The sequence below is a fragment of the Cottoperca gobio genome, chromosome 13, assembly GCF_900634415.1.
Source record: "Cottoperca gobio chromosome 13, fCotGob3.1, whole genome shotgun sequence".
NCBI lineage: Eukaryota > Metazoa > Chordata > Actinopteri > Perciformes > Bovichtidae > Cottoperca > Cottoperca gobio.
Genome location: NC_041367.1, coordinates 7987263 through 8007711, shown reverse-complemented (window position 1 = coordinate 8007711; position 20449 = coordinate 7987263). Strand labels below are relative to the sequence as shown.

At 41.2% G+C, this 20449-nt stretch overlaps 1 protein-coding gene across 2 annotated transcripts in view; it reads left to right on the top strand.

Annotated features, from left to right (window-relative positions):
* The window catches only part of pdgfd (platelet derived growth factor d), a 50338-nt gene extending 38249 nt beyond the window's left edge, over window positions 1-12089 (top strand). For both annotated transcript variants that reach the window (XM_029445560.1, XM_029445559.1), the window contains exons 5-7: window positions 754-967; window positions 6789-7006; window positions 9124-12089. In XM_029445560.1, coding sequence (XP_029301420.1) covers window positions 754-967; window positions 6789-7006; window positions 9124-9258 — 567 coding nt within the window. In that variant the 3' untranslated portion in view covers window positions 9259-12089. The remainder of the gene's footprint in view (window positions 1-753; window positions 968-6788; window positions 7007-9123) is intronic.
* Window positions 12090-20449: the final 8360 nt, after the last annotated feature.

Here is a 20449-nt window from a genome sequence, read left to right as displayed (position 1 = left end):
AGCTCAGTTTTTCAAGCATGTAATGATTTCTAGCATCTTCAAGTCGGATTCGATCTCGATCTCACACCCGTGTTTGCTTTAAAACTGCTGTCACTGCATACACGTGCGGTGAAACACACAGTATTTCCATCACAGGGTGCTATTTTACAGGCTTCAGGCGGATTTCTTAACTTACAGTAAATGTCAGTCATATTTACATGTTGCATGAGTGCATGGAAAGTGTTTATAATTACAGCAAATGCATAATTCTTTGTGTTTTGATCACAATACAGAGATATAACAGCAGTATATTACTGTAATTGAAATGCATTGTACATTTTTGAGAGAAAGCGCTACACTGATGGACATCAAGACGTCTCTGTTTTACGTTACACTAAAAGCTTTGTCCGAAATGTTTATTAGCGACCACACATGTTAGGTTTCCTTAGCTGCAGAACCCCTTTTTATCTCTGTGCATATAGTTATTGCTTCCAAGTTTTGCATAGCCACCTGATTCAAAACATCAGCGTCGTGACTTGTCCCCTGGCTGTCCAGTTACCCTCTTAGATGGGGTTGTATTATATCTCTGCCCAGCATAATAACTGTGGAAGAAATTATAAAGTATCCGACACATTTCCAAGAAGCTTTTGGCACCTGCATCTCCCGAATGTGCTGTAGGTAATAAATGCTATAAATGAATAATTGCTGAAGTTAGAAAAGGCCTAATTGAATAATATAATTCCTAATTTTGTCTTGAACTTTTGCTCTTTGCAGGACAGTGCTGGAGGGCAGATGCCAGCGGCCGTCACACAGGTTCCTTTCTCATTGGAGGATTTGGACCGGACCATAGCTGCCTTTGACACCGTAGAACAGTTGTTTAGATCCCTGAGCCCAGACACCTGGAGACAGGACCTGGACAGCATCTACACTCAAACACACATACAATACAGATCCAGGGCCTATCATCTCGCAAGCAGACATAATAAAGGTAGAATTTACTTCATATGTCCAAGTTGTACAATCCATACGTTAAACTGTCCAACAAATAATATATATGTATATCTTCCTAAACAAATGTAGTTATGCAGAACATTAAACCCAAACATATACTGTATGTCCTTGCATGACTGTGCCTTCAGCATGACGATAATCACTTTTATCTGGCTCTTATATAACTGCTGAACATTGAATTTACTGACACATTACAAGACAGTTTCACAACACAGAACTGAAACGTAAGACGTAGATATGATGAGGAGACAGTATTAGGTATTTGTTGGATAGTATCAAACTATGAAGAATAATTAAAGAATTTAGAGTTGCAGCATTGTAAGTCGCACATGTACAAAGTCCCTACAATTTGGAGTCCAACTAGCAGAAAATGCATATGAACTTCTAGAAAAACTAGGCTCTTGTGTGTGGGGAAATGCTGCCTAAGAAAAATCATGCAAGAAGTGAAATAAGAATAATAAGTGTCAAAAAGCCGTGTAGAGCTACAGGGTTGGTAGTGGTGATGGTTCAACAGTACTTGCAACGATTCGTGAATGTGTTTTCAGTATATTAATATAGAAAATAATGCTGAGTAGGGCTTTAAATTCTAGTGACAATCCCAAGGAGGAAATTGTGTAGCTATAAAAATAGGATCTCTGGTTTTAGTATTTTGTTTGGTGTGAGGATCATGTTGATCGAGCAGACACTGATTGTGGAATTATTTTTCTCCAGACATATAAAACAGAAATTCCAGAAGACTTTTATAATGCGGCCACTACCAGTCCGGTATTGACATGCTTCGTCAGTAAAGTTGATGAAGGACGATGAGAGCGGTGATGTTCTCATCCCATCTTATTGTGCTGCAGATGGTGATCCTCAACAACTCTGCTGCGTTCACAGTATTTCACTGCAGACTGGTGCAGTCATTGGTAGCTGGTGTAATAGAGGGGGGGGGGGGGGGGGGGGGGGATATAGAGAGACCAAGTGCTGACCAAGACACCCCTACACAGCAGGAGACCCATTCCTACATATTTCACCATACTCAGCGGTACAGCATTGCGGTGGAAGAAGTCTACCGGCTCGATAACTTGAAGGAAATTATTAGTCAGGGCGAATAATGACTGTGACGGAGCCACGATGCTGCCTTATGATCAGAAGTGGAAAAGAAAAATAGACTTGAAAGAGCATTATGATGAATTTGGGTGTGAAAGCGATTTTGAAACTTGAAAGAGATGTCTATATAAATGAAAATAAGTTTCCTGAGGTATGAAATATAAAAGATCCTTAAACCAGCTCCTGCTCACGTTATGATGCAACAACATACTGTAGTCTGACGAAGCTGTTGCATCATCAAATGAGCAGTTTACCCTCTAAAAGTGAGTCAGCGATTGATTTAAGGTGACACGGGACCAGCGGTTCAAGGCAATTCTTCACAGTGAAGTCAGTGACAACGACCTGGAGTCACTGAGGCAATTAATATTGTGCCTGAAACGCACACGGATAGCGGATGTCTTGGCGCGAATATGCTTATTGCACACAGAGGCCACACAATCGTGGGAGTGCATGTGTGTCTACAGTAAAGAAACACACTGGAGTGCTTTCCGCTCCCGTCTCTCTCACCTGTGCCCGTGTATCTCTCTCTCTCTGTCTTTCCACCCAAGGGCTATCCTGTTCCTCGGTAAACGTTTGTGTTTGACAGCAAATCTATCTCTATTTGTCCGTGCATGCGTGTGCTCGGCTGGCATAAGAAGGTCTATACATGGGGAGTTTGTGTGTGCCGCAGCACTACAGAAAGGTGCATAGATGCTGCAGGTATTTGATCCACTGTACAGGCGTAGCGTTCTCTAATTGGAAATTCAACCTGTGCAGCAGAGCAGAAATGTGCCACAGTCAGCAGCTTAGCTTTGTTTTCATTAAGAGACACATACACTCAGTAGCTAACACCCATCTTTGTTCCCATGAAGGACAGCAAGTCTGATTATAATATTAATTGGGACACTTTTAGGTCACGTAAAAACATAATAACATAAACCCCTATCTAGAACTTTAGGGCAGAATATATTTGATGTTGAATTTGTTTTTCATATTGTGTGAGCAACATAGTCATTCTCGCAATCTTGCTTCTTGCTCTCCGTCTTTCTGTCTCCGTCTGTCTTTTTCTCCTCCACACTCCCTGACAGGGTTCCACGCCACTGCTTTTCTGAGATTACACTTATTCCCCGTAAAGCTCGGCCCCGCAGCGCAGACACACGCGCGCGGTATACACGCCTACCCACACTCAGGCATGACCTCTGCCTTCGTCCTCACTCACACGGCATAAGCATGCACCTTACCCCCACGCACACATATACCTGTTGTTCCCTGCATTAAATGGAGCGTGTGTTTTTTGTAGCAGCTCCTTTACATCATGACTTTTATCACCTTAGGAGGCGTAGACAGACATAATAAATGTTAGAGACACTTGACATCCTCACTATTCTGTCATCAACAATAAAACTGTCACGTTGAAAGTCGGCTGTTTTGCTTTTCAGTAAAATCACACAAAAACAGAAACGATGGCTTCTCTGTCATCTGTACTTTTCACAACAAAAGTTTCTTGGATATGGCTGTGAGCAGATGTATTCTGCTCATCCTGCTTTTGCATGTTTTATTCATATTCCTTCAAGCCTGTGAAGTTGTTGTTGTTGTTGCTTTTGTTTTGGTGTTTTCTTTAATTGACCACTATGTTTTCGATGTTTCATTTAAATCTACAGTTGTAGATATAAAAAAAAGAAGAATATGTACAAAATAGCACATTAAATCTCTACCAGTAGCTATTATAATCAGGTTTAAACCAGCTTGTACTGGCGGAGTTTCTTTATTATTAGAGTAGAGTAGGATCATTATTTGCAGTTTCTCACAATATTTATGCAAATGGGAAAAAATTGTCTCCACTCATCCAAAATACACACCAAAGAATCCCCTGATATCGCTTAAACGTGACAGACATGCCGTTTGAATCGGTCGTCCTCATTTAACCTGTTAATAATCCCACAAATTCAGACATAATCCAATTTCCGTTGAGTCGATGCGCACACAGCAACTGCCTCTCAGACAGAATGCAGGGATGTTACTACAAACACCTCACACACAGAAGCATGCAGATACAGCAACTTTCATTTGCTGCATTTCTTTTTTTCTACGCCTATTATATCTCATCTTATGATTTTTCATTTTGCCATGCAACTGAAAAGGCCTCAATTGGAACCACAATCACTGTTGTTGATATAAATATTGCACCTTCTACCTTCATCTCTCGCTTTGTATTACTGAAGCAAATGATTGTATCGCCTTCTCTTCTCTCTTCATTGTTCATCAGTCTTCCCACATGTTTGATGTTATGAATTGAAACCCCCCTCACAGCAAAGATTTCTTTTTTGTGAACAATTGCTTATTGATTATCAATGCCATTCGGCTTCCCTCGACCTCACTGCACTTCCCTTTGATTTCTGTCTTTCACACAAAGTATTGCACGTCAAGCAAATTTGTCGTTGTTGAACTAATAAGAAGGACATGCAATTTCGAGGCCGTTTCTATTGCGTGACTGATCTTTATTGTTGCATTGTTGTAGCAAAGCTCAAAAAGCCAAAGCGAGCCAATCTCACCAAATAGTAGCTGTACTTCACCTCAAATATTGATCTTGACAAGTCCTTTATTCTTGTATTGGGTCGTAAAAGCCCATTCCACTCCAATGAAGTTAAAAGTCTAGCAATGACCATGGACAATTTAATCCAGCTTCACTGCAAATGAACTTGTATAAAGAATATATAACTCATTTCAAGAAGTAATGGTCCCATTTCACCCTCTGTTTGGATCTATGTGCTTCTGTTCAAAAGAGAATCAAACAACAAACTCCACCTGGTGCCGGCGGTAGAAAATGGCCTTCATATCCAAACCCTGCTTCTATTTTCTTTCAGTCTCATAATGACAGAATGTCTCCACTGCTCGCTCTGAGCCACGATATACAAAAGAGGAGCAGTTGGTTGTGCTGCCACTTAAGCCCCAGTTTTTGGGGACCCAGTGAAGTAAGCAGATGCCAATACTTGGGCAGCCATTTGTTGTGTGGGTCCTAAATGGCTTCAGACTGGTGAATAGTATCCAGTGTGCACAGGCTCAGTCCACCATCACTGCCTAAAGAGCAAGCTCGACCCACTACTACTACTCCGTTCCATTAGTTTAGTGCTTTTTGCCTCTTTTCTGGACAATCGCATTCGACCCTAAAGGTAAACGCATCAGCGGTTTCTTCTTGTCACGTTGCTTTTGCTTAGAGATTGTTCTGTCACCCTCTCCTAAATTATTGTTTTCTGCAAGTAGTGAAGTGCCTGTAGTCCAGCGGGTGCCTCCCATGGTGCTCAAAGCTGTCTCTTCTGAACCTTAGGAGATCATTACGGGAATACCTTTTTTTTATAGGTGTATTAAATCAATCACAGCGGAGTGCACAAATAGCTTAAATCAGTTCTGCTTATAACTGAAAAAGAAAAAATATGTGATGAAGAGCTAAATATTCAACGTTCATGTTGACTGATGGAGCTTTCCTCACAATCCTTAAATGTTATGTTGCGTTTTCTTAAATATCCAAATTAATCCAGTTAACTGTTACATACGTAATGTGACTCACGCCTGTGTAATAATGTCAATCAAGCTGTTTTGAGTGAGGCCTTGTCTTCCCATCCCCAGTGCAGAGCGGCCATAGAGCAGTGATTTTCAACCACTGTGTGCCGCGAGAGATCGTCAGGTGTGCCGCGGGAAATTAACTTCTTTTTTTTTTTAACAATTTTTACCGACAGCATTTTGTTATCAAAAATGGCAACCACTTTGTATCATTTCTTCTATTTTTTATTGTTTTACCCACACATCTGCACACAAGTGAAACTCTTTCCATTGAGATTTTAGTTTTACTTTTAGTTAGTGTCCCAGTTGTGCTGAACTAGTGTAAAAGTAAAGCAAAATCCCTGTTTCAATGGCCTTGTGTAATCACCACAAGGCCATAATCACACGCCGTGGTGTGCACAGAGTGGTGATGATTATCCTGCTGATGACCTCAGTGACGAGAGCAGCCAATCTGCAGCTGATTGTTGCTCTTCTTCCTTTACCATTCTTCCTCTCACCTCACCTCGTCTTATTTGTCCTTCAAACAACCCGAGCAACAAGGTGCATTTCTGTCAGAAGTCTGTAATGTCAAACCTAGTGTAACAGAAGTACAGACAGATTTAAATCAAGTTTAAGGTTCTGTAGCTCCTGTACTATAGTCTGTATGTATTTCCCTTCGGCTTGTCCCGTAATCCCTTTGGTTCTCTTGCAATTAGTTTTGAACCATTGAAGGCCAATAAAAAAATGTCCTTTGTGCACAAACGGGGCAATTTTCTCCAAAGTGATGACATGAAGACTGAGGTCAATACATTCAATCTACTGTACACTCAGTTAATAACGCCCTTCCTCCTCTGGCTTGTGTTCTCTCCTTCTGCATCTTTGTGTCTCTCTATCTGTTCCTCTACAGTCAATTGTTGTTGCAATTGTACCCATATCAAAAAGCATCTTCCCGCCTTTCAACCGTTTCCATTCAATCAATGCTGGGTTTATTTTGTATGTGATTATTCTGTCTCTGCCTCCAACATGTCAAACATTTGTATTAATAATGATATTTAGCTATAGACAGCTGTTTGTCTCTCGCACACGTCCTTCAGCTCTGTTCAAATCCACCGACAGCAAAGACGAAACATAAATACAACAAGAACCAAACTAATGCGTTATCCGCTCTCTTCTTCTCACGCTTTGTCCAGTTGATCTAAACCGTCTCTACGACGACGTCAAGCGGTACAGCTGTACGCCTCGCAACTACTCTGTGAACCTGCGCGAGGAGCTGAGGGCCACCAACGCCGTCTTCTTCCCCCGATGTCTGCTGGTCAAACGCTGTGGAGGCAACTGTGGCTGCGGAACTGAGAACTGGAACAACGGCTGCACCTGTCAGGCCTCCAAGACGACACTCAAACTACACGAGGTAGACACACACACACACACATATTCTGAAAACCTCAATGCGTGTTTCTTAAACATTTGTGAGCGTAGAAGATAAACGTGTTGAGTGGACCTCCGAGCGTGCTGACGCATAGGAAACAATTACAAATTGTAACTTTGTGCCTTTGCTAATTCCTATTTGCTGACATGCAGTGTGCAAAGCATCTGTTCGTGTAAGCATTGGCATGAACATTTAGGTTGACTAATGCCTGATGATTATTGTGTTCTCCACTCTTTCATTCAGCACCATGAGAAGGGAAAAACAACCTTTTGTTATCGACTGATCTGAAACAAAATACTAATTCATTCAAACAGACACACTTTTAATACATTAAGTGCTTTTAAGAAGGGTTTATTTTTGTTTATTACCACTCTGTATACGGTATGTCTGTGCATGCTGTGGCCTTTTCATTAATGTGACAATTTAGACTTGAGCTGTGCTAGAAGTGTCACAGGAAAGTGGTGCGGGGGCTTATTCAAACACAAGCCTAACATGGACAATTTCCAGCACATTTAAGGTGTGTACTTGAAAGGGTCTAAAAAAGGGGGTGTGAGAGTAAGTGAGCGAGTGAGACGGAGAGAGATACTGGGCGTGCAGAGGCAAGCGCCGCATCAACAATGAAGCAGCAATGCACCATCAGCCTCACAATTCCTCCCTGCTCCTCTCCTCCATTCGTTTCTATGTCGGCCTCCGTCTTTCTCTCTCCAATCTCTCCATATCTCTCTCTCTCAATGCATTGTTAGGATTCTATCCCTCTCTCTGTCTCGCTGGACTTCCATCATCCTTTCATTTTCCCCAATTCCCATTTTCAATTTATCCCTTTGCAATGCACCATTATTGTTCTTTAAGCCTGTCATTCATTCTTTTTCTCACTCTTCCCTCCATCGCTTTGTGTCTTTGTTCTTGTATAGCTTCATTATTGAAACATGGTCCGCAGGGCTCTCTCTCTCTCTCTCTGTCTCTCTCTCTCTCTCTCTCGCTGTTCAAAAATCATACAATGGAAATTTAGACAAAAGTGGGAACTTGGGTTGTAATTGTGGCATGTGTATGTAAGTCACTGTGTATGTAAGTCACTGTGTATGTGAGCATGAAAAAGGTAGTGTCTTGTATATACTGACATGCAGCTTACACGTTTTCACGAGTGTGTGTTTGTGTGTGTGTTGGTGAGAGATTTCCTCCTCTCCTCCCTCCTTGCAGGCAGTCTTAGACCTGTAACTGCTGCCTTCACTGACTTAACTTCTCAAGAAACACATTATTACTCACACTATTGTTTCGCTGCCGGGAAGTCCTGACATAAATCACGGGCAGCTTTGCTTTCACTGAGCTTTAGAGAACAAATTGACTGCATCAATATGGCCATCTACAACAAAGTCAGTTATAGTGAAATAAACTCATTTCCATAGACTCTCGGTGTAAACAGAGCCTTGTGACCTGTTTCATAACTCCACATTTGCAAATAATGTTCTAACTTTTGTTATGCAAACTGTTTGATATATAGTAAACATCATACTGTGTATATCAGTCTGTGTATATATGTAACCTGTGTGTACACAGCACAGATGTTTGGTATGCTAGCTAAGATACTTACTTACTGTTTTCTCTTTCCAGTCAGCAGTGAGTCCCTTGGCAACATGTAGTGGATGTTCCCCTACTGGGAACAAGTCCAAGTTGCCCTGAAAACATATGAGTTATTGTTGGAATAATACAGGACTTCTAGTGTGGTCATTTATGATTAACAACATAAAGGCAGGACATGTAATTGTTGTCTCACGGCCCCCACATTTTTTATTTATTTTTGTATTCTTAGAGACCTTGCCTGCAATCTAATCTATATTTGACGTCCTTCACTTGCTTCCATGTGAAGTTCTTTGTTCTTTGTTTGAAGCAGACTTTACATCAGCTTCTCTACATTTATCAGTTCTCTCCCTTTTTCAATTTGGATGAATTGCCATCAGCTACAATGAACTGACAAAGTATTTTTAACACCTACTAACAATACCCAACTAACCAGAACAATAACCCTCCAGGCAAAAGCGAATCAATGTTTATCACCCCCCCCTCTCTTCATCCTTGCGGTCTTATTCTCTTGACTCCTTTAGGTGCTGAAGTACGCCCCAGAGGTCACTCTGTATCAGCGCCAACGGAGGCCGCAGGTGCGCTGGGTCATAAATGAGATCTTCCTCACACATCATGAAAAGTGCGAGTGTGCGTGTCCCTCCCAGCCCCCCCGCTGAGACACCCAGACTGGCACGTGCATCTGGAACTGATGGACGAGTTCTTCTTTTATCAATTTTTGCAACGGACTTCATATAATTTCAGCAACGCAGACACATATGCAGCAAAGAAGAAGGTGAAAAAAACACAGCTCGCGTCATACACGTGACCTTCCTCTGTTCACGGGCCAAACTTGTAAACGCATAAATGTTTCCAGCCAAACACGTACTTTATTTAACTTTCCTGGAACTTGGAGTCTACATTGTTCCTGGTTCAATCAGTTTTTTACTCAAACGAAATACGAAAGATTCTTACCATACCACATGATGACAAAATGTTGCATCAAACTTACATTTACATTTTGATTTAGGAGTTTAACGGATGCAAACTTGATTGAATTGAAATTTGATTGACCCCCAACTTTTAAAAATTCCTATTTTGTATGTATTTGAATTTCTTCGTACTATAAAAGCAGCGTTTGTAGAAACTTCCGGCACTTCCTCTGCCAGGAGCATGCTCAGAAGAGTGAGCGTGAGACGGAAGGAGGGAAGGGAGAGGGGTTGGAGGAAGTGTAAACCATAATAACACTTTATCTTGATGTGAAATTAGGCTAACCACAGCCCTACAGATCTGAATTGCACAGTAACACACTCACACACACATTCACTTTAAGCTTTAGTTCCCACCTAAAGACAGAAAGTGTAGTTATTATTTATACTGAATTCTTTACTGCTCTATTTTTCAGTGAAGCTCTCCTTTTTTTTGTCTGCACACATTCCTGTCTGCATATATTCCTGCTTCCCTTTGTCTATCCATACGCTTCCCACTCCTTTTCTTCCCCCCCCCTGACTCCATCTCTCTCTCTTTCTAAAGCATGCACCCTCTCTCTCCCCTCATCACTCACTCTCTAACACATCAAAGGAGATGTCAGATCAGGCGGCTGCGCTTTGCCCAGTTTTCGGTGCGTTCCTGGCATTCCAACTGCTAACCGGAATTCTGCGAACGCGGATAAAACCCCTGATCCTCAGACCCTGAACTCATAAGAGAAAAGAGAGGCAGCTGACGTAAAAATTGATAATCAAGCAACCTATTCGTAGATTACCAGCACTTTGGGATGAAAGCTGAGAAGAGCCACTTTTGAGATGCGACAGAAAAGATTGCAGCTACTTCAGCGGTTTCAATCAGCATGTTCATGTATTCAGCTAGCCTGATTTTTTTTGTCAAGCTGCTCACATGTATCACAATCTTCCCTACTGCTCTGCAATTCTGCAGCGGCACCACAGTGAACAAGAGATCTGTGGGAATTAGAGTAATTTTCATGGTCTCTGCTGAAAATAAAACTGATACTTGAGTGTGTGTGTGTGTGTGTGTGTGTGTGTGTGTGTGTGTGTGTGTGTGTGTGTGTGTGTGTGTGTGTGTGTGTGAGTGCCAGTCTGCATGTAACAGCTCAGGAAGAGGTCCTTTTGTTTAAAGGGTGGAGGGTTACCGACAGTCTGCGAGAGCTGGCAGCCGATACAAGCATGGGAATGGTCAGCATGTGACTGTGCGTGCAAGTGTGTGTGTGTGTGTGTGTGTGTGTATGTGTGTGTGTGTGTGTGTGTGTGTGTGTAGGTAGCTAGAGTATCAAAGCGATAGAGCAAGAATTCAAAGTAACTGCTTATCATTTCCAAACACATGATCCAGCTGTGAGAAATAAAAGGCACCGGCATCAGTCATCTCTCCATCATCACCTCCCATGTGTCGCACGCTCAGGCCCGCTTACAGGCCCGCTTACAGGCCAGATTTACACCGAGAAAATGGGATTTTACACACTTCTTTTGTTCTAAAGACAGACAAAAAAGAAAAACCGGACACTGAGACGATTCCTCAGTCACAGTGAAACCCGATCAGCCGTGTGCCCGCGGCGCTTTTAGGTGCATGTGTGTGTACTGTAAGTCACGGATGTTATTCGGCAGGTGTGTGGATACAAAGCGCTCTCAAATATTCCAAAAGTGTGTCAGGTTGTGCGGTAGTCACATTCCAAGTCATTTAGCCCAGACAACCTCAAACACACACACACACACACACACACACACACACACACACACACACACACACACACACACACACACACACACACACACACACACACAGTTGTTTCTGGCTGTAGCTTGACTTTGTTGTAAAGCTTTTGTCTTCTGTTCTCATGCAAAGTTTGCTTTCATTCCACAAAGATAAACACAAAGCTCGTACAGAGTCGGTGATTTGTTCAAATTTCACAGAGGACGGTTGGCAGGTTTATCACCCTGTTATATTTTCATGAGCTAACAAACCAGATTGTGATTAGGCATCGTGTCATTTTCCAAGAAGTTACTCTAACATTTTATGAAATCTGCTGCAAATTCATAATTTTAAATGTATCCTGTGTCTGCCAGTTTGCTGGCGTTATCAGCATATTCCATTGTTGCGTGCTCCAAGGTGAATTTCCTCTTTCTCCTCATAACTGCTTTGTTTTCTCCTCCAGTTCTTTGCAATAGAACCACATGTGTTTTAAATTCGGACATTTCAACCTGCTTGTGTGATTGTTTGGAACTAAGAGAGACAAAACCACACATTAGACCTTTGAGGCATTTTCAGATTGTCATGCTTTCAATAAGATTTCAGAGTTTCAGCTTCCCGTCTGAGGATCGTGAAGATTGTATTATTTTCAACTCTGAGAAATATTTGAGCAAAAACCTGCTTCGCTCTATTCAGAAAAACATTCATGACGAAACTGTACGTATGCTTTAATTAAATAATTTATTGTGTCTTTCTCTATTGTTTTATTAAACATATCAGCTGGTTGGTCTTGATAAATAAAGTGTTTCTAGCATTTCTGCCTCCAAGTACTTTCATTTCATTCTCAACAAAAGAAATACTTTTATCAGATATTTGACTGTTCTGTGTTTTATATGATTTGAGACAACGGCTTGTTTGATCACCTGTAGAGTGTAACAGTAAATGTGTTATGTTTCGGTGGAGACTGCACATAGTTTGGATGTTGGCTGCTTTGCTGATGTCAGAAACATTCTTGCACAATACACACGGAGCACAGATGTCCTTTTAAGACCAAGTGGTAAATTAAGGAAAGATCATTTAATATGATGATTTTTATGTTATTGTGTCATGCACAAATAAAAATAAATCGGAGTAACAATCAATTACTAATAATACTACACAAATTTAGAAATATACAATATATACTTTGTAAATGTCTCAATGTCCGAATCGTAGTCTTCCACAAACACTGTTTTCCTCCTCGAGTTTGCAGCAACACCTTTACAGTGCTGCGAGTCAGAGTGCTGCCACGTGGGAAAGATTGAAGTACCATGACATTCAGTCTGAATTGTCACTTTATTTTTTATTGCGGAAAATCCAGAGATGTGGGCAACGATTCAGCTGCTCTATATCGCATTCACATCATGTGGGATGGATAATGGCGATTGGACACATTCCCGTTGTGTTGACTTGCGAGCGTTCACATTCAGTGGCCATCTGAACATGTTTGTATGATTGCAGAGTTTGTAGTGTGACACTTAAGAAGACTATATGTCTTCTGTTTAGTCGCTGTAGAGGCTCCGCGAGGCTGTACTTCCGCACTACGGTGCTTTTGAGCTAAATGCTAACGTCAGCATGCTAACAAGCTCACAATGGCATTGTTAACACGCTGATGTTACGTAGGTCTCTCGTTTTGTTCAGGATTTGAGTTTGGCATGTTAGTGTGCTAATATTTATTAAGTAGCACTAAACACGAAGTACAGCTGAGGCTGATGGGAATGTCAATTGCAGGAATTTGTTCAAAAGTGTTAGACAAATAGAAACCTGTAGATGGTTCTACATGTAAGGGGGCAACACCGCGTTGTATGGTTCCTCCTCTGGGGACAATGGATATCTGTAGCAACTTTCATTGCAATCCACACAGCAGTTCTCCAGACGTCTTACAAAACAAAACTGTGCATTGATAATATAGGACAACATTCATTAAATGTGGGTTTAATCAGAATCAGAATCAGAAATCCTTTATTAGTCCCACAACAGGGAAATGTATCTTGTTACAGCAAAAGAACAAGAAAGTAAAGTAGCGAGTACACAATTAAATAGAATAAAAGTAGTATAAGTACAAAGTCATTGATAAAAAGTTGTAAAAATGAATAATGCACATGACAGTGATAATTACAGAATTACGTATGAATGCAGCACTGCCCACGTGGTTAAGAAGATGTCGATGACAAGGAACTATTTAAAACCTTTTTTTAAAGAGGTCACTGTTCCAAATGAATACACATGCCTTATTTTATTCAAGTCCTTTTCTGTAAACATCTCAAGGCTGTTTCCTGTCCCAGCGGTTGCTGTGGCAACCCTTCCTGTGCTGTTATCATTAGACAGCAGTCTCCCTCGTACAGCCAGCCAGTCACATCCCAGGCCACCATCCATCCATCCATCCATCCATCCATCTGTCCACCCTTTCATCCACTAGTTGTTGAGTCATTCTAAAAGAAAGAGATTCTACAAAACAAAGTAGCCTTCTCTCAGTCCCTATGGAGATGACCACGACTGAATAAGAAACCATATAGATAAACAAGAGTGAGCAGAATTAAGATTGAGGTAAAAATAAACGAGGTAAATGTGAAGGGAAAAAGAGAGGGACTATAAAGAAAGGCAGATCAATCAGAACAGAGAGCAAGAGAGAAGGTCAGAGAGAGAGGGGGCATGCTATTTGTTTAAACTTATTCCTACAAGGCTGTTTTTGTGTCTGTCAGCAGCTTTTTATCTTCTCCTTGTGGACAAACACACACACACACACACACACACACACACACACACACACACACACACACACACACACACACACACAATGTCAACTTGCTTTGTTAACAGATTAGGCTGTCCTCATGTTGTATATCCTTTCTTTCTACATATATCTAAATGACCCTTTAGTATAGAACCGTCAATGAGGCCTTCTCATTCTGTATCTGTGTTTTTATATGAACTATACTTTAACACTCAGTCTCTATTTTGCCACCTCATGCTAGTATCCCACTTTCCCTTTAAACCAAAGTCATGTTTCACAAACATTTCTCATTTCCATTATTTCCGTCTCTCTCTCCTCCTCGCTCTCCTTTTTTCTCCTCCCATGATTGTCTTCCTTATCAGGACAAATCACCACCCCGGGAAACCAGGAAATTAAACCATAAAAAGATGGAGGGAAACATATGAGGACCTTTATTCAAACCTGTGTCACAATATTTCTCTCATGTTTTCCTCTATCTTCTTATATTTTTTTATATCCTATTTGTCATTTCCTGTTTTTCCCTTTCTCTGACGAGGTTACTTAAAGTGCACATCTGGAAGCAGAGTTAAAGGGATTGTAGATTTTTAATCGTACCATCATATATTACTCATGGGGGGTTGCCTCTAACATACATAATACCTTCCAGCTCTCACTATGCTTCTCTAGCCCTCTTCATATCTCTTTCTTTGGTCGGTGGTTGAGGGTAGGGCTTGACATTACTCTGGGGGGGGGGTACTAGCTGCACGTTAGAGCAGCTTGTTCTACAGCGGAGGTTATTTTTGAGCATTTCTTTTTGAGGTGGAATTCCATTGTCAAAGTTTAAAGCTTCACTAATCAATATTTGTTCATTAAAATAATGAAGGTGTCGCTCGTTGTGATGAACCCACAAATAATTATTACAAGACTCTGCAGCCCCCCATTATCCTTCAGCTCTTCGTTTCCAGGCTCCAACTTTGTCGTTTTGATGAACTCTCATCCTTCTCATCAGTATCCTTCCCAGACATTATAACCCCTTTTTTTTATTTTTTAAAGACTGACTAATACTTCTCATGAAGAGTAAGCGGACCATTAACTGGGAATATCGGTGAAGTGCACCTTTAAGGGTACTAAATTATACCCTTCAATTTACTGTGTTGTTGTAGCATGGACGGTAGGGAAGACAGCGCCTTTTAAAGACACCCGTTGCATTAAAACAGCAATTTAGTGGGAAAATGTTTTTTTGTAGTTTGGGTGACCTGACCTTTTAACCACAGCTTAGCTCACCAATGGATCAATTTATATGCAGCGCAGAAAAACCCTTGAGAGAAATCCATTTTTATTCTCCTGCTTTTCAGGCAGCTGCTGCAATATTAATTTTTATCACGCGACATTATCAAATAGTTCAAATGCCGGGTTATTTTTGTCGTGAGAAACTGGCCCCAAAAGAAAGTTCAAGCGCAAACAATGATCTAATTTAGGGTGGAGGCTCATCACATTTAATCAGCCTGGACAATGTTTGGGATGGAACGGGTTGGATGACTAACGGGCACATTGAGAAGGAGGTTATATTTGACAGAGAAAGGCAGGGCTGGACAGGAAGAGTCAGGGGAGAAGAATGAGGGGAGCTGATGGAGAGAAGTAGACACAAACAGGGAAAAAGACTTAAAAGACAGAAAGAGGGTTTTAGAGAGACAGACAGGCGTAGAAAAAGCGACACACAGACAGATGATGAGGAGGTGGAGGAGAGCTGATGAAGTCATTGAGGCGTGTAGGAAAGAATGGTGAGAATATGACCCATAACTGACACACGATGTAGCGAGACAGCGCTGCCCTACATCACACGCACACACACACACACACACACACACACACACACACACACACACACACACACACACACACACACACACACACACACACACACACACACACACACACAAACTGAGCTGAAGTGTAGCAGAAATGATTATGAGGAGCACTGCCAATCTGTCCTTTTCTTCTTTTTTTCTCCGGCCAATGTCGAACAGAAGACAAAAAAAAACATGCTCCACCGTGACAGCATGCAATTTGACTATACACATAGTCATTTTAACATGATTACTTCTTTTTTTTTCTGTCGTGCCCGAAACACCACAGATCATGTCGCCTCCTCTAGGGATGAAAGGTGTGTGGAGTTGGTTTACAAATGTGTGAGAGGAGATTTAACTTGACTTTGATTTGACATCTCACGTTTTCTTCCCTTTGGCTGACTCTTCTCCAGTTTTTCAGTTTTTTTCTTCTCTCATTTGCGAAATTCCCTCGAACACATAGAGAAATAAGCATTCCCAACTTCCCAACTTCCTCACCCACACACACACACACACACACACACACACACACACACACACAGGGACCCATCACTATAATTTCTTTATCCTTCTCGACCTCCAGTCATCATCCTTCCTCCTTGTCCCTTGCTCCCATCTTCGCCCCTATTTCACACTACATTATAGAACAGCTTTCATTTAGGTATGAATATTAGATATTTCTTTTAAATAATGTAGAATGACCATATGTGAGGAATCTGCAGACATAAGGAGAAAAAAGGACAGTCGTACTTTGTGAGTCTTCACTTGCACATTTAAAATAGTCCAATAAAAATGACATTCTCAGATCCAAAACTGTTCCATTAAATAAATGATTAACTTAAAGTGCAAGTCAAGAAGTGAGGTGTGTGTCTCTCTGTGTGATGGGAAGCGGGTAGCTTCTCCATGTTATGATTCTAGCAGGAACTACAAATCTAAAAAACTGCGGAGATGAGCCACTGTTTATTCAAACTGCTTTTGAAGTATAAAGACGACAACTCTTTTTTTTTTTTACTTGAATGTTTTATTGTGCTTTTATATGTTATGTATGAAACACACATCAAGCTTTTTAAAAGTTTCACATGTGACTTAGATGGAGACAACACATATATATGATTTGGTTTTTTCTCAGTTCCTGAAAAGTCAAGTTTGGGAAGTTACATTTATAGCAGTGTCATATCTGAAAACAACAGGGCAGAGAGAGAGAGAGAGAGAGAGAGAGAGAGAGAGAGAGAGAGAGAGAGAGAGAGAGAGAGGTACAGGAAGAAACTAATTACACAAGCTCTGAGGCGTCGGAGTTACTTTAATTTGATAGAAGTGATTCACTGTTGTGTGGCATGCGTGTGTGTGTGTGTGTGTGTGTGTGTGTGTGTGTGTGTGTGTGTGGGTATTAGCTATAAATGAGTTTGTTCAGGCAGCACAGAAACCTCATGGCACACTTTATTCTAAAAAGGCTATTCAATTACCTGAAATACCTGGTGCACAAGCGTAAAGAGCTTACCTACACACACATACAGTCACACTCCTGTAACAAACAAAACACGCATAGGGCCTTACACACACACACACATACACACATACACACATACAACACACAAAACCCAGCAAAAAGAAAACTGCAAACATCAACAAAGACAGAGGAAAACATAGATTTGAGTCGCATTTAAATTAGATTAGGAGTTTTACCTCCCAAGTGACGTAGTCCGCTTTGCTTTGTGAAACTACTACATGTTCTCTGGCTAACACACACACATACACACACACACACACACACACACACACACACACACACACACACACACACACACACACACACACACACACACACACAGACACATACAGTACACACATAATTGGATGGCAGTTTAGTGGCTGTTGAGTCACAGTTATAGGCGAGAATGCAGGCATGATTCCTGATTCTCTGTGGTTTTAACCCACAAATACCAAACATGACATTTAAATAATTCACTAAACTAACCTTACTTATCTTTCCCTAAACTGCCCTTTACATTTTCATGTCATCATTGTGGATATCTTGTCAGGTCTTGAAGGTTACCTCTATTTGAAGAATCTTTTTCAAATATATCCAAAACAGGCGTGAACACCATAAGTCCACCTCACTGCAGTTAACCAATATTATATTAGAAATGCAACATTTGTGTCAGATCCTGCACTTTGTTTATGATGAATGTAGAAGTATAATATGTTGTGTATTGGTACAATGTATGTGCTCTAACAACAGGGACAAAGAACCACAGCAATAAAACACATAAATAAATACAAAAGAAAATGGTATATATATATATATCATCTGAATCAATGATCTATTGGTGGACTGGAAAAACGCATGCAGAACAAACAACAGCCATCGAAAAACTGCACCATTGGGGAGGAAATAGTACTGGAATTGTTTGCATTCCTCCAAGTTCCTGGCAACAGTGCATCTCGCTCAGCCCTTGCAACAAACAGAGTTGGCAGTGCTCACTGCCAATCCTGCCCTGGTCTCCGGTCTCGTACAGGTTGATCAGAACACCTGTTCAGCAGGGACGGGGCAATCTGCAGGAGACAGCATGAAACTCCCAAAGCGAATCTCCTCACTGTGTATTCAAGGACGCAATTTATGATTTCCTGGACAAGAGATGTGCAGAGCAGTGATACGGACTGCATACACAGTTTGGAATTTGGCAATGAATGTTGTCCTGTCTTTCTTTATTGGTCTACCTGCTTTTATCAATAGGTGTCAACATTTTTATTGTTATGTACCATTTTTAGAGTGGCTTGGCAACGTCTATCCAGAGACTACGGATGGAAAATAGCCATTTATCCAACTCTTGCACATTTGCAGGAGTCTATTAAAGTGCACTGCCCCTGTGTACTTTGTAACCCTGTTTTTTAAAAGTGCTATATAAATTATCATATAAATAAACTAAGAAGGAAAACAAATGAATAATTAAGGAAATAAAACCTATCCAACCCACATCTAACCCTCTGAAAAACTCCCTCCCCACGTGAACCTGATCACCCTCTTTTCTTTCCTACCCAACTCCTTGCTCTCACCCTACCCACAGCCCACCAATCCCTCGGAATAATACAAAATAAAAAAAACACCTGATCTCAGTCCTTCCCCACGTCATTCCAGAAAAGTAAATTCCAAATAAAGAAAGCAGAACAAAGAAAACAACACACATACAAAAAGACACACACTGAAACTGTCCACCTCTGAAAAAAGATGGAGGGAACGCAGCAAATCCAAAAACAGCATGACAAGAAGGAAATAGCAGCTTCTGGAAAACAACATCACAAAGTGACATATTTAGTGACCGCTCCAAGCAGGAAAGTGTGTCGTCTGTGGTTTGTCTGTGAAGTTTAAATTATTTTTGTCTGTGTGTGTGTGTGTGTGTGTGTGTGTGTGTGTGTGTGTGTGTGCATGGGAGAGAAACCCGCCGGGGGATCTGGGGTTAGACAGACCAAGAAAGGTGCAAAAAACAGGAAACACATGGTAGGAAGGCTACAAAGCTCACCTCAGAGCATCTGACACACACACTCACTCACACACTCTCTCTCACTCACACACACACACACACACACACACACACTCACACACACACACACACACACACTCACACACACACGCACACACACACACACTCACACACACACACACACACACACACACACACACACACACACACACACACACACACACACACGCACACACACACACACACGCACACACACACACACTCACGCACCCACACACACACACACACACACACACACACACACACACACACATTATAATAGATGTTTTCTGGGATTGTTTCATATACTATGGGGTTGTTGTGTTTGTTATCACATGATTGAGTACAGATTCTTCCCCTTGAACAGACTACATATACAGTATTCACTATGCATAGGTAAGTAACAAGCTAACAATGGAAAATACTGCACCTCATCAATTCAAAGTGTATATTTGTGTTCCCACCACAGGAACAGGAACATTCATATCCAGCAGATAGATCAGTTCTGGTCCACAACAGCAGAACCACAGTGTGTAAATGTCATGACGTTAGGGGAGACAACAAAGTCAGAACTTCAGAAATCATTCCAGTACATTTCTGAGGACAGGAAATGATTAGGTCAATGGCTGCTTAGACAGTGAATTAGAACAACCACACAGTCTACCAGCAGCTCTGTGAGGCTGTACTCCAGTACATAGGCGCTTCAGGCTAAATGCTAATGTCAGCATTTGTATCAGGTATAATGTTTACCACATTTACCAGTTTAGGTTACCCTGTAAGCATGCTACATTGCACATCAGAGGATCTCCAGAGTCTGTGGGATTCATCCTCTGGGGACGATGTGTGTACAAGATGTTGTGCCAAGCCGTCCAGTAGATATTGAGATATATCACCTGATATGTGAGGACGTTGAACTGCTGTTGGCTAGTGACTAGTAACACATTCATCCTCTGGCAAACATGAATATATGTAGCACATTTCGAGGCGATCCATCGAACAGTTGAAAACTACAGTTTACAATAAAACTCAAGATGACTCATATCTTAGCCCTAAAATA